This window comes from Oncorhynchus clarkii, chromosome 6 (assembly GCF_045791955.1).
Source record: "Oncorhynchus clarkii lewisi isolate Uvic-CL-2024 chromosome 6, UVic_Ocla_1.0, whole genome shotgun sequence".
Taxonomy (NCBI): domain Eukaryota; kingdom Metazoa; phylum Chordata; class Actinopteri; order Salmoniformes; family Salmonidae; genus Oncorhynchus; species Oncorhynchus clarkii.
The window spans coordinates 52,260,064-52,272,726 of record NC_092152.1 but is presented as its reverse complement, the minus strand read 5'-3'; the positions used below and the strand labels follow the sequence as shown (position 1 = coordinate 52,272,726).

The 12,663-nt window shown below is 39.7% G+C and overlaps 1 protein-coding gene across 1 annotated transcript in view; it reads right to left on the bottom strand.

Annotated features, from left to right (window-relative positions):
- The window catches only part of LOC139412397 (protein kinase C-binding protein NELL1-like), a 373,856-nt gene that overhangs the window by 222,491 nt on the left and 138,702 nt on the right, over positions 1 to 12,663 (bottom strand). Inside the window, exons 8-9 of the mRNA XM_071159206.1 lie at positions 12,346 to 12,480; positions 9,202 to 9,304 (exon numbers count right to left, since the gene is read on the bottom strand). Coding sequence (XP_071015307.1) covers positions 9,202 to 9,304; positions 12,346 to 12,480 — 238 coding nt within the window. The remainder of the gene's footprint in view (positions 1 to 9,201; positions 9,305 to 12,345; positions 12,481 to 12,663) is intronic.

Below are 12,663 nucleotides of genomic sequence, written 5' to 3'. Positions count from 1 at the left end.
TCCGTGGTTCCCCAAATTCCTAATGCGTTAATTGTTACATGATTAATATCATCGGGTTAGAATTAATCATAGTTAGTGGATTGAATAAATAAGTCATCACATTAATGAAAGTCACGACATATTGGAGCACCGGTACAAGGAATCTAAGACAAAAGTAGGCCTTGCTGTTGAATTCAGTCTATATGAATTGTGTATCAGATTACGTTATACACCATCAGAGCCGTAGCTGGATTAGTTGTTGGGTGTGTGTTTTTCCATTTGAACAAGATACTAGAAATATTCCTCTCCGGTCTTGCATACTGAGTAAGGATCAGTGTAGGGTGAATTACGGTATTACATTTCTAGGTTTAGGACATACGGGCCAGCCTATGATGGAAATATAAGAATATTTGTTTGGCCAAAGCAAAATAATCTCTCTGTCTCTCGCGTTTCAGGAGCGTGAGTAGACCACAGCAAGTATTTCTTTGTTATCACGTGTTCCGGTAACATCACTGGAAAAAACACCTTGTTGAACACGAGACATCGTTAGTAAACCCTGTTCCCGAATTGAAAGTGACCTGTTGTTCTTGAAAGTAACATTCTTGTGGATAATGGCTAGTTCTGCATTCAATGCTAAGCTAACAAAGAAAGAGCAGCCATTCTCCTTAGTTTACGGTAAAATCCCGCCTTCACAGGATTCCCGTTTGATTTCAGCTTTCAGGGCAACACCCTGTGTCTTGGGCGATGGAAGTCCCGCCTCTGCTGAAATCCCTCGTGAGTTCAACTTTCAGGGGCAAGTGACCCCTTGTGGTAAAAAAAATAATCTTCTCACCTTTGTAAAAACTAGTTGCACTTATGATATCCAGCCAATCTCAACTGATTTGATATTGATGTCTCATTTAATTTAACAAGGAAGTTCAATTACCAAACAAACCTTTCACCAGGTTGATCATTTAGATAAGGACCATTAATTTGTTCCAACAAATGAGACATTTTAAACATTTCCACTTTAACTTGGATAAAGTGATGCCTTCAGATTAATTAAAGTTTAATACCCGTGTGGTTTCAACTTTCATGGGTACGTGACCTCTTGTGGTGAAAAATTGCCATAATTATTTTGAAAAAAAAGCCATTGTGAGGCCCAGTGTCTTCTCACATTTGTTACAACTGGTTACACTTTAATAATATCCAACCAATCTCAACTGATTGTATATTATTGTCTCATTCGATTTAACAAGGAAGTTAAATTGCCAAACAAACATTTTACGAGGTTGATCATTTGGATAAAGACCAAATTAATTAAACGTGTCAATCTTAACCTAGATACAGCAACGCTTTCAGGTTAATACAATTTTAATTCCAAGAAAACCTGGGAATTCTGGGAAAGTTACTGTAATTTTGTAACCCTATCTGATATACTAATTAGTAAGGAATATGTGACATTCAGATGATATTTATTGTTCAGATGATTCACTGTCTTTCCATGGTAATTCACAGTGCAAAGGGTACTGAAATACTTTAGAGCTGCCTACAAAAAAAAGTGTTTGAGGTTCAAATGTCCTACATTTTTAATTCTGTGGAGGGGAAAAAAAGGCAAATGTGAGTGAGTGAAGTTGGGGGAAAATAAACATCCCATTAAGAATGCAAGAGATGAGACATTTCTGCATATCCCTTAAGCAAATGAACATAAATAGAGAGTGAGGCAGTTTGTGTCTACTAGCCCAGTTGATTGTGTTCAGTATCACAGTAGCCCTGCAATCTTAGAAATAAAGGTATGATATTGTTCCCTGGGGTACAATCATCACACTCACTCTCAACATACAGGTAAGGAACATTCCTGTTTCCCTGGGTAGAAACCTTTGTTTATCAGAAAAGCAATGTATTGAGAAAAGGTAAATATGTGTAGCCACCATAAGGTACACTGATCAATTATTGCCACATAAAAGGAACTAATGGCTTTGTTACTGGTACCCTAGAAAGGCTAATCTGTACCATAATCATTATCATATTTCCCAGCATGCTAAAACAGGTCGGTTGGTTGAGATGGTTGTCCTTCTGGAAGGTTCTCCCATTTCCACAGAAGTACTCTGGAACTCTGTCAGAGTGACCATCGGGTTCTAGGACACCTCCATGATCAAGACCCTTCTCCCTCGATTGCTCAGTTTGGCTGGGCGGCCAGCTCTAGGAAGAGTCTTGGTGGTTTCAAACTTCTTCCATTTAAGAATGATGGAGGCCACTGTGTTCTTGGCGACCTTCAATGCTGCAGACATTTTTTGGTATCTTCCCCAGATCTGTGGCTCGACACAATCCTGTCTCAAAGCTCTACGGACAATTCCTTCGACCTCATGGCTTGGTTTTCGCTCTGACATGCACTGTCAACTGTGGGATATTATATAGAAAGGTATATGCCTTTCCAAATAATTTCCAATCAATTGATATTCCCATAGGTGGACTCCAAATAAGTTGTAGAAACATCTCAATGATGATCAGTGGAAACAGCATGCACCTGAGCTCAATTTCGAGTCTCATCGCAAAGGGTACCAAAATGTGTAATGTAAGAAAATGTGGAAAGATGGACAGGGTCTGAATACTTTCCGAAGGCCCTGTATATATAGTCATAAAGAGTTTAATTTTAATGGTAACATTCACGTAGGAACACACTTGGTGAAGGCCACAGCACTGAAAACCATGTCTCTGTCACTAACAAATAGAGTCATAGGTTGTAACTCTACAATTCACTCGAAAAGGCAAGGCACACCTGGAAATTATATTGGAGGCGTGGCTTAGTGGGGCCGAGATTTTCAGTTGACTGTTTTAGGCCATCCGTGAGAGGAAGTGTTTACCAGTTTATGTGGCCTTTGTTAGAGGTCCCACTTTCAAGGAACACATGGTTTTGTCATGTTGGTGGTTCACTATAAAGGCCAAATGTACCTTTTCTAAAAGCCAGCTTTAGGGAGAAAGGTACTATCTGATGTATGAACTTGGGTACAATTATGTGCAGTGCCTTCAGAAAGTATTCATACCGCTTGAGTTTTCCACATTGTGCTGTTTTACAGCCTGAATTTAAAATGGATTAAATTTAGATTTTGTGTCACCGGCCACCAGTATGTCAAAATATAATTATGAAAGAAAAATCAGAAGTAAGAATGTGCTTAACAAGTCACATAATAAGTTCCATGGATTCACTCTGTGTGCAATAATAACATACAATTATCTGCAAGGTCTTTCAGTCGAGCAGTGAATTTCAATCACGAAGACAAGGGGTGTTTTCCAATGTCTCGCTATTTATTTATTATTTTTGTAATTTTTTAAAAGTGAACCTTTATTTAACTAGGCAAGCCAGTTTAGAACAAAGACAACACTGGGCCAATTGTGCGCCACTCTATGGGTCTCCCAATCACAGCCGGTTGTGATACAGCCTGGATTTGAACTAGGATGTCTGTAGAGTCTTAAACCGCTGCGCCACTCGGGAGCTCAAAAAAAGGAAACAATGGATGGTTAAAAATAAAAATAGCAGACACAAAATATATCCCTTTAAGCACTGTGAATGTATTAATTACACCGTGGATGGTGTAATTAATAGCTCCTTGGGCTTAATCAGCCACTCCTTGGGAAACAATACCTATTTTGCCAATTGGCCTGGACACCTTCTACTGCCGAGACGGAGCCCCGCTGATTCCATCACGACTGGACTACCGATGTAATCTGCACAAGGTTTTTTTTCAACTGGCTCCTGCATCGCGACGTCCCCTGAATACCCATCTGCGAACCTGCTATCCGCGGCCCGCTAGCTGTCTAGAGCATATCGCACTGTTAGCTGAAGAAGCCCATCGGACAATTTCTTTGGCCACTATACATATTTTGCCAATTGGCCTGGACCCTTTTACCACATGGAGCCCTGCTGATCCATCACGACTAGTCTGCCGACATAACAGCACGAGGGGGCTACAACAGATTTCTTCTGTTGCGATGTCCCTCTAAGGCCCATCTGCTAGATTGCATGCCCCGTCCCGCTAGCTGTCTGAATCGCGGTGTCTCCAGCCTGCCGAACTACTCACTCAACCCCTATGATCACTCGGCTACGCATGCCTCACCCTAATGTCAATAAGCCTTGTCCATTGCTGTTTTGGTTCGTGATTATTGCCTTATTTCACCGTAGAGCCTCTAGCCCTGTTCAATACAGTAAAACGAGTCCTACATCGACATAACCTGAAAGGCCGCTCAGCAAGGAAGAAGCCACTGCTCCAAAACCGCCATAAAAAAGCCAGACTATGGTTTGCAACTGCACATGGGGACAAAGATTGTACTTTTTGGAGAAATGTCCTCTGGTCTGATGAAACAAAAATAGAACTGTTTGGCCATAATGACCATCTTTATGTTTGGAGGAAAAAGGGGGAGGCTTGCAAGCCGAAGAACAGCATCCCAACCGTGAAGCACAGCGGTGGCAGCATCATGTTGTGGGGGTGTTTTGCGGCAGGAGGGCCTGGCGCACTTTAAAAAATAAAAGGCATAACGAGAAAGGAAAATTATGTGGATATATTGAAGCAACATCTCAAGACATCAGTCAGGAGGTTAAAGCTTGGTTGCAAATGGTTCTTCCAGATAGACAATGACCTCAAGCATACTTCCAAAGTTGTGGAAAAATGGATTAAGGACAACAAAGTCAAGGTATTGGAGTGGCCATCACAAAGCCCTGATCTCAATCCCATAGACTTTTTGTGGGCAGAACTGAAAAAGCGTGTGTGAGCAAGGAGGTCTTACAAACCTGACTCAGTTAAACCAGCTCTGTCAGGAGGAATGGGCCAAAATTCACCCAACTTATTGTGGGAAGCTTGTGGAAGGCTACCCGACACGTTTGACCCAAGTTGAACAATTTAAAGGCAATTCTACCAAATACTAATTGAGTGTATGTAAACCTTTGACCCACTGGGAATGTGATGAAATAAATAAAAGCTGAAAAGAATCTTTCTCTCTACTATTATTCTGACATTTCACATTCTTAAAATAATGTGGTGATCCTAACTGACCTAAGACAGGCAATTTTTACTAGGAATAAATGTCAGGAATTGTGAAAAACTGTTTAAGTGTATTTGGCTAGGGTGTATGTAAACTTCTTGTAAACTTAACTATATATATATAATGTGTACTGTATCCTTCACTATCTATGATTTACTATTTATTGCAGCCTAGCCGCTCTGTCATTGCTCATCTATATATTTTACACATATATATACTTATCCCATTCCTTTACTAGATTGTGTGTATTAGGTCTGTTTGGGGAATTTGTTAGATATTAGGTTTTGTTGTGGACTTGTTTGACCTGGACCTGTTATATACTGCTGCACTGTCAGATCTAGAAGCATAAGCATTTCGCTACACTCGCAATAACATCAGATAACCATGTGTATGTGACCAATAACATTTTATTTGAATTTGTCACCAAAATTCTAATCAAAGTTGTACCATATTTAAAGGGATGCCTTAAGATAAATGTACTGAAAACCCTATTGAATGAAAACGCTGTGAGAAAATCTGTTGGCCAAAAAGTGGGAGGGTTTTCAGCAGTTGAAATAAATCTTTTCAGAGAGTGCAAGCTAGCCACACCTGCAGAGGTCATTACGCAAATTAATTAGGTAAGTCTGTATACCAAATACTGAGAAGTGAGTAGGAAAGGTGTGTGTAGGAAAGGCATACATTCTGATGTCGGGATAGGGTTGTAGGAGCTTTACACACCTGGATTGTACAACATTTTCCCATTATTCTTTTTTAAATTATTCAAGCTCTTTCATTTAATTGTTGATCATTGCTAGACAGCCATTTTCAAATCGATTTAAGTCAAAACTGAAGGCCGCTCGGGAACATTCAATGTCATCTTGGTAAGCAACTGCAGGGTAGATTTGGCCTTGTCCTGCTGAAAGGTGAATTCTTCTCCCAGTGTCTGTTGGAAAGTAAACTGAACCACGTTCGTCTCTAGGATTTTGCTTGTGCTTAGAGCTGTATTCTGTTTATTTTGATTTTTAAAAAACTCTATAGTTCTTGCCGATGACAAGTACACCCTTAACATGATGCAGCTACAACCAAAATGTGAAGAATGGTACTCAGTGATGTGATTTGTTGGATTTGCCCCAAATATAACGCTTTTTATTCGACACATTTTTTGCAGTATTACTTAAAGCTGCAATATGTAACTTTTTGGGCGACCTGACAAAATTAACATAGAAATGTGAGTTACATTGAAAGCAAGTGTAAGAATAGTTTGTTCTATTTGCACTATTTCTATGTTTCCCGTTTTTAAGTTTTGATTTTGTGTCTTTTACTTTCTGTTTTATTTTACACCAACTACAAACAGCTGAAAATACAATATTTTTGGTTATGGAAAATATATTTCCCAGCGTTTTAGATGGTACAATGATTATCCACACCATACTTCCTTCTATAGTCACATAAATTGAAATTAGGCGAACTATAATAATTTTAGCAACCAGGAAATGGCCGGAGCGATTTCTGCGTAGTGCATCTTTATATGCCTTGTTTATGTTTTTATCTCTGAGCAGTTTCCTTCCTCTCCAGCAACTGAGTAAGGAAGGATGCCTGTATCTTTGTAGTGACTGGGTGTATTGATACACCATCCAAAGTGTAATTAATAACTTCCCCATGCTCAAAGGGATATTCAGTGTTCTGCCTTTTCAATGTTTTACACATCTACCAATCTGTGCCTTTCTTTTTGAGGCATTGAAAAACCTCCCTGGTTGTTTGTGGTTGAATCTGTGCTTGAAATTCCCTACTCGATTGAGGGACCTTGCAGATAATTGTATGTGTGGGGTACAGAGATGGGGTAGCCATTATAAAATCATGTTAACCACTATTATTGAGAACAAAAAATGAGTCCATGCAACCTATGTGATTTGTTAAGCACATTTTTACTCCTGAACTTATTTAGGCTTGCCTTAAAAACGTATTGACTCAAGACATTTCAGCTTTAAATGTATTGAGAAAAAAAATCTACAAACAAAATTGCACTTTGACATTATGGGGTAGTGTGTGTAGATCAGTGACACAAAATCTCAGATTAATACATGTTTATTTCAGGCTGTAACACAACAAAATAAAAAGTTAAGGGGTGTGAAGGCACTCTAGTTGCTTACCAAGATGGCATTGAATGTTTCTGAGTGGCCTAGTTACAGCTTTGACTTAAATCGGCTTGAACATCTATGGCAAAACTTGAAAATGGCTGTCTCGCAAGGCTCTACAACCACCTTGAAAGAGCTTGAAGAATTTTTTCAAGATTAATGTACACATAAACTCTTCAAACTGCATTTATTTTCAGCACACTTAACATGTGTAAATATTTGTATGAACATAACAAGATTCAACAACTGAGACATAAACTGAACAAGGTCCACAAACATGTGACTATCAGAAATGGAATAATGTGTCCCTGAACAAAGGGGGGTCAAAATCAAAAGTAACAGTCAGTATCTGGTGTGGCCAACAGCTGCATTAAGTACTTAAGTGCATCTCCTCCTCATGGACTGCACCAGATTTGCCAGTTCTTGCAGTGCGATGTTACCCCACTCTTTCACCAAGGCACCTGCAGGTTCCCAGAATTTCTGGTGGGAATGACCCTAGCCCTCACCCTCCGATTCAACAGGTCCCAGACGTGCTTAAAGCGATTGAGATCCGCCGTCTTCGTAGTATGGCTGGTGGCATTGTCATGCCAGAGGGTCATGTCAGGATGAACCTGCAGGAAGGTCACCACATGAGGGAGGATGTCTCCCTGTAACGCACCGTTTTGAGATTGCCTGCAATGGCAACAAGCTCAGTCCAATTATGCAGTGACACACCATCCCAGACCATGACAGACCCTCTACCTCCAAATTGATCCCACACCAGGGTATAGGCCTCAGTGTAATGCTCATTCCTTCGACGATAAACGTGAATCGACCATCACCCCTGGTGAGACAAAACCGTGACTCGTCAGTAAAGAGCACTTTTTGACAGTCCTGTCTGGTCCAGTGACAGTGGGTTAGTGCCTATAGGCGATGTTGTTGCCGGTGATGTCTGGTGAAGACCTTTCTTACAACAGGCCTACAAGCTCTCAGTCCAGCCTCTCTCAGCCTATCGGGGACAGTCTGAGCACTGATGGAGGGATTGTGCGTTCCTGGTGTAACTCGGGAAGTTGTTGTTGCCATCCTGTACCTGTCCCTCAGGGGTGAGGTATTGTTACACGTGGTCTGCCACTGCGAGGACGATCAGCTGTCCATCCTGTCTCCCTGTAGCGCTGTCTTAGGCATCTCACAGTATGGACTCATGCTTCCTTGCAGTATGCCTAAGGCACGTTCACGCAGATAAGCAGGGACCCTGGGCATCTTTCTTATGATGTTTTTCAGAGTCAGTAGAAAGGCCTCTTTAGTGTCCTAAGTTTTCATAACTGTGACCTTAATTGCCTACCGTCTGTAAGCTGTTAGTGTCTTGATGACCATTGTACAGGTGCATGTCCATTAGTTGTTTATGGTTCATTGAACAAGCATGGTTTAACTTTACAATGAAGATCTGTGAAGTTATCTAGATTTTTACAATTTATCGTTGAAAGACAGGGTCCTGAAAATGGGACGTTTCTTTTTTTTAATACAATCCAGGTGCGCAAAGCTCTTAGAGACTTACCAGAAAAACTTACAGCTGTAATTGCTGCCAAATGTGATTCTAACATTTCTTTACTCAGGGTAATAAATGAGATACTTCTGTATTTCAGTTTCAATAAATTAGCAACAAATTCTAAAAACATGTTTTCACTTGGTCATTATGGGGTATTGTGTGTAGATGGGTGTAGACAAAACATCAATTTAATCAATTTTGAATTCAGGCGGTAACACAACAAAATGTGAAATAAGTCAAGGGATAGGAATACTTTCTGAAGGCACTGTACCTATAACTAAAGGTACAAAGATAGTACCGTACAGAGCACCAATCCGTTACAAGCGTTTGTAACCCTTTAGGAACAAATGAAAACTTTTTTTTCTGAAGGTGTGCCACACTCTAAAACAATAATAACTCTAATACACAATAATATACAACAATATAATATACTAATATACAATAATAACAATAATACACTGTCCCTATTTTCAGACGATACACAGTCTGGTCCTAGACCCATGTGAGCGCCGTCCTCCAGCACATTGTCTCCTCACTCTGTGGTCGAGGATTGATGACAGTACTCACGTCGGCATTTCTTGCAGCAGGTGCCCTCCACATGCACGGAGAGAGAGTCCTCTGAGCAGTTGGCAGGGGGACAGAATATCCTGCGACACTCCACTACTCCGTTCTGTAGAGACAAGAGATTACCCTAAAACACACAGATAACATCCCAGTGTGTGTGTGTGTGTGTGTGTCTGTGGCACTGCCAACAAGACAAGTGTAAAACATAGAGACAAACATACTGCGTTCAAAAATAATGTCCTCCTTTATCAGTCCTCACTTATCTGTTATCTGTGCAAATCACATAATCAACCCATCAAACTCAATCATAAAAACCGGACTCTGTAATAGACTCATAGCATAGGAAGACATAGGAAGCATAGGAAGACATGCTGGTAATCTCTGATGGTTAAGGACAGGAAAATACTAGACTATATGTAATTAAGCAATAATAATGATAGTGATATTCATATTAACAGCATTTATAACAAATAATTATAAAGAATAAGCAAATATGAATAATTACGCTATACTTCTCACTATCTGTCCCTCAGGTTGTGGCAGGAGGCCACAAACTTGGTTGATAAAGCACAGCATTTAGTTTTTTCCCCAATTATGTATTTAAGTTTGTCTTCATCGTTTAAGTCATTGTTGTGTAATTGTGGGAAATAATGTATTTCTTACATCAAAATATCTGTCACAGTTTTACAGAAAATTTGTCTCTGTCACTATCTCTTCCTGGAGGCAGAATCCCGGGGGAAGAATCCTGGGGGCAGAATGAGCACAGCCTGTCCACTCTGACATTGGTTTAAAGTACTTAATTAGTAATCTAAAGTATTTTTACTTAAGCAATTTTTGGGGGTAGTTTACTAGTTTACCATACTCTCTCTCATGGATCTAGTCTGCATGTCAAGTAAGGCATCTCTCAGAACGATGTTCTCCTTAAGTTAATTAACTTCGGTTTCAATCTTATTGACTGGTCACTTTTAGCTTTTTTGTGTCTTTCTCCAATGTCGCAGCTTATTAATCACTCATCTCGAGGCTTGCCTTAAACCCCTTTATATCCTTACTGACTAGTTCAAGTATACCTAGTTTGTAAATGATTGATTTTAACAGATCGGTTTCAACCTTTACCATTCCCGGTGGTGAAAATATTAAATTGTCTGTGTCTGTACAAGAGTCACATTTTCGTTTTGAAATAGGTTCCCCTGTCTTACTCTCTGTCATGTTTGGGTGTTGCTTGTTTCTGTAATATTTGTCAATACATTTCTCTAGTCTTATGATTTGTTTTGTGTTGTGATCCAGATTGAAGGTTATTACCCACCAGATTGTGTAGTGCTAATATTTAGTCTAACATACCGATATTGAATATTACGTTTTTATCTTGAGGTGTTCAGTCCGCCAAACACTTAAGACTTTTACTCAAGTAGTATTTTACTGGATGATTTTCACTTTTACTTGTGTCATTTTCTATTAAGGTATCTTTACTTTTACTCAAGTATGACAATTTTGTATTTTTTCCACCACTGCATGTAGCTTCGGGTTATAGCATTTCTTTCACATTACCCATAAATTTAGACAAGTGTGTCTGGGTTATCTAATATTAATTTATTAATCAAATATTTGTATCTGGACACTTTCTGTTTACCTGAACATTTTCCTTGTTGTAGGCTACTACTCTTACCAATTTTAGTCTTAATCTTTACTACACTACTCACTGTTTAGCACATGACCTCAATGTGAATCCCTAAAGATATGGGTGGGGCTGGCTTAAAAGGATGTGAGCAATGCTGAATGGGTGTAGTCAAAGGAGAGCTCTCCATTAGGTACCAAAATATCCAAAGGCCATTTTCTCCAAAGTGAGTTTACAAGTTTAAAGCAGAATTACTTTTCCATTGTTCCTCAAAAAATGGAGTGTATGATATACCATTGTGTAGCTCTGTGTCTCTACTTGTATCCAATGTATAAACATTTTTTTCTATATAAGACTGATTTGAGCCGGTCGGTCACATATACAGAACACAAATTCCAATTGGCTATACTTAAACTCTTTAGCATTATCCTCAACTCTTCCCCAATATTTGGAACCAAGGTCTGATCACTCCAATCCACAAAAGTGCCAAAAACTACCATGGGATATGCATCAACAGCAACCTTGGGAAAACCATCTGCATTATAATTAACAGCATAATTTTCTGAACAAATGTCAGACCACATATTCACCCTGCACGTCCTTATTGACAAACAAACAATTTCAAAAACGCTTTAGACTGAATTTGGCATGAGGGTCTGCTATATAAATTGATGGAAAGTGGTGTTGGGGGGGGAAATATACAACATTATAAAATCCATGTACACAAACAAGTGTGCAGTTACAATTTGTAAAAAAAAACACAGATTTCTTTCCTCGGGCCGGGGATAAGACATGGATGCAGCTTGAGCCCCACCCTCTTCAACATCTATATCAATGAATTGGCTAGGGCACTAGAACAGTCTGCAGCACCCGACCTCACCTTACTAGACTCTGAAGTTAAATGTTTACTGTTTGCAGGTTGTCTGGTGCTTCTGTCCCCAACCAAGGAGGGCCTACAGCATTACCTACATTTTCTGCACAGATTCTGTCAGACCGGGGCTCAGACAGTTAATCTCAGTTAGACAAAAATAATGGTGTTCCAAAAAATCCACATTCCACCTAAACAATGTTGCGCTATTGCACACAAAAACGATACATACCTCGGGACTAAACATCTGCACCACAGGTAACTTCCACAAAGCTGTGAATGATCTGAGAGGCAAGAAGGGCCTTCTACGCCATCAAAAGGAACATCCAATTTGAGCCTTCTTTGGCGTCAAAAGGAACATAACATTTGACATCACAATTAGGGTCTGGCTTAAAATATTTGAAGCAGTTATAGAACCCATTTCTCTTTTATAGTAATTATACTAATTATTAATATTATTTATTGCCCATCATTATCATTATTTCTATATTTTTTATTTTGTGAATTGAAACATTGTACATGTTTAAATGTTCTTTTTATTTTGTAAATTGAACTGACTTGAATATTCCAAAAATATGCAAATTGACTAGTGTGAGGTGAAGTTATCGACTATTGTGAGGAGAAAGATACAACGTTATTGTATCTGTGTGACGGGTGGGATTCCCACCATGCAGCCGCAGTTCCTGCAGTTCTCTGGCTCCACCCATAGCTCCTTGTCTCTGTAGACCACACCATTGGCACTGCACGTCCTCTCACAGCGGCAGGACTCCAGCTGGGTCAGCCTGGACTCTGCGTAGTTCAGCTAGACACGCACAAATGCATGCACAGACACACAAACACACACACACACACACACACACACACACACACACACAGATAAATACAGATCATCATCCATTTAAATATCGCAGCACTATAATCCAAATCAACCAGCAAGAGGACAAAAAATGCAAAATCATTTTTGGCCACCCGTGAGGGTAAATGT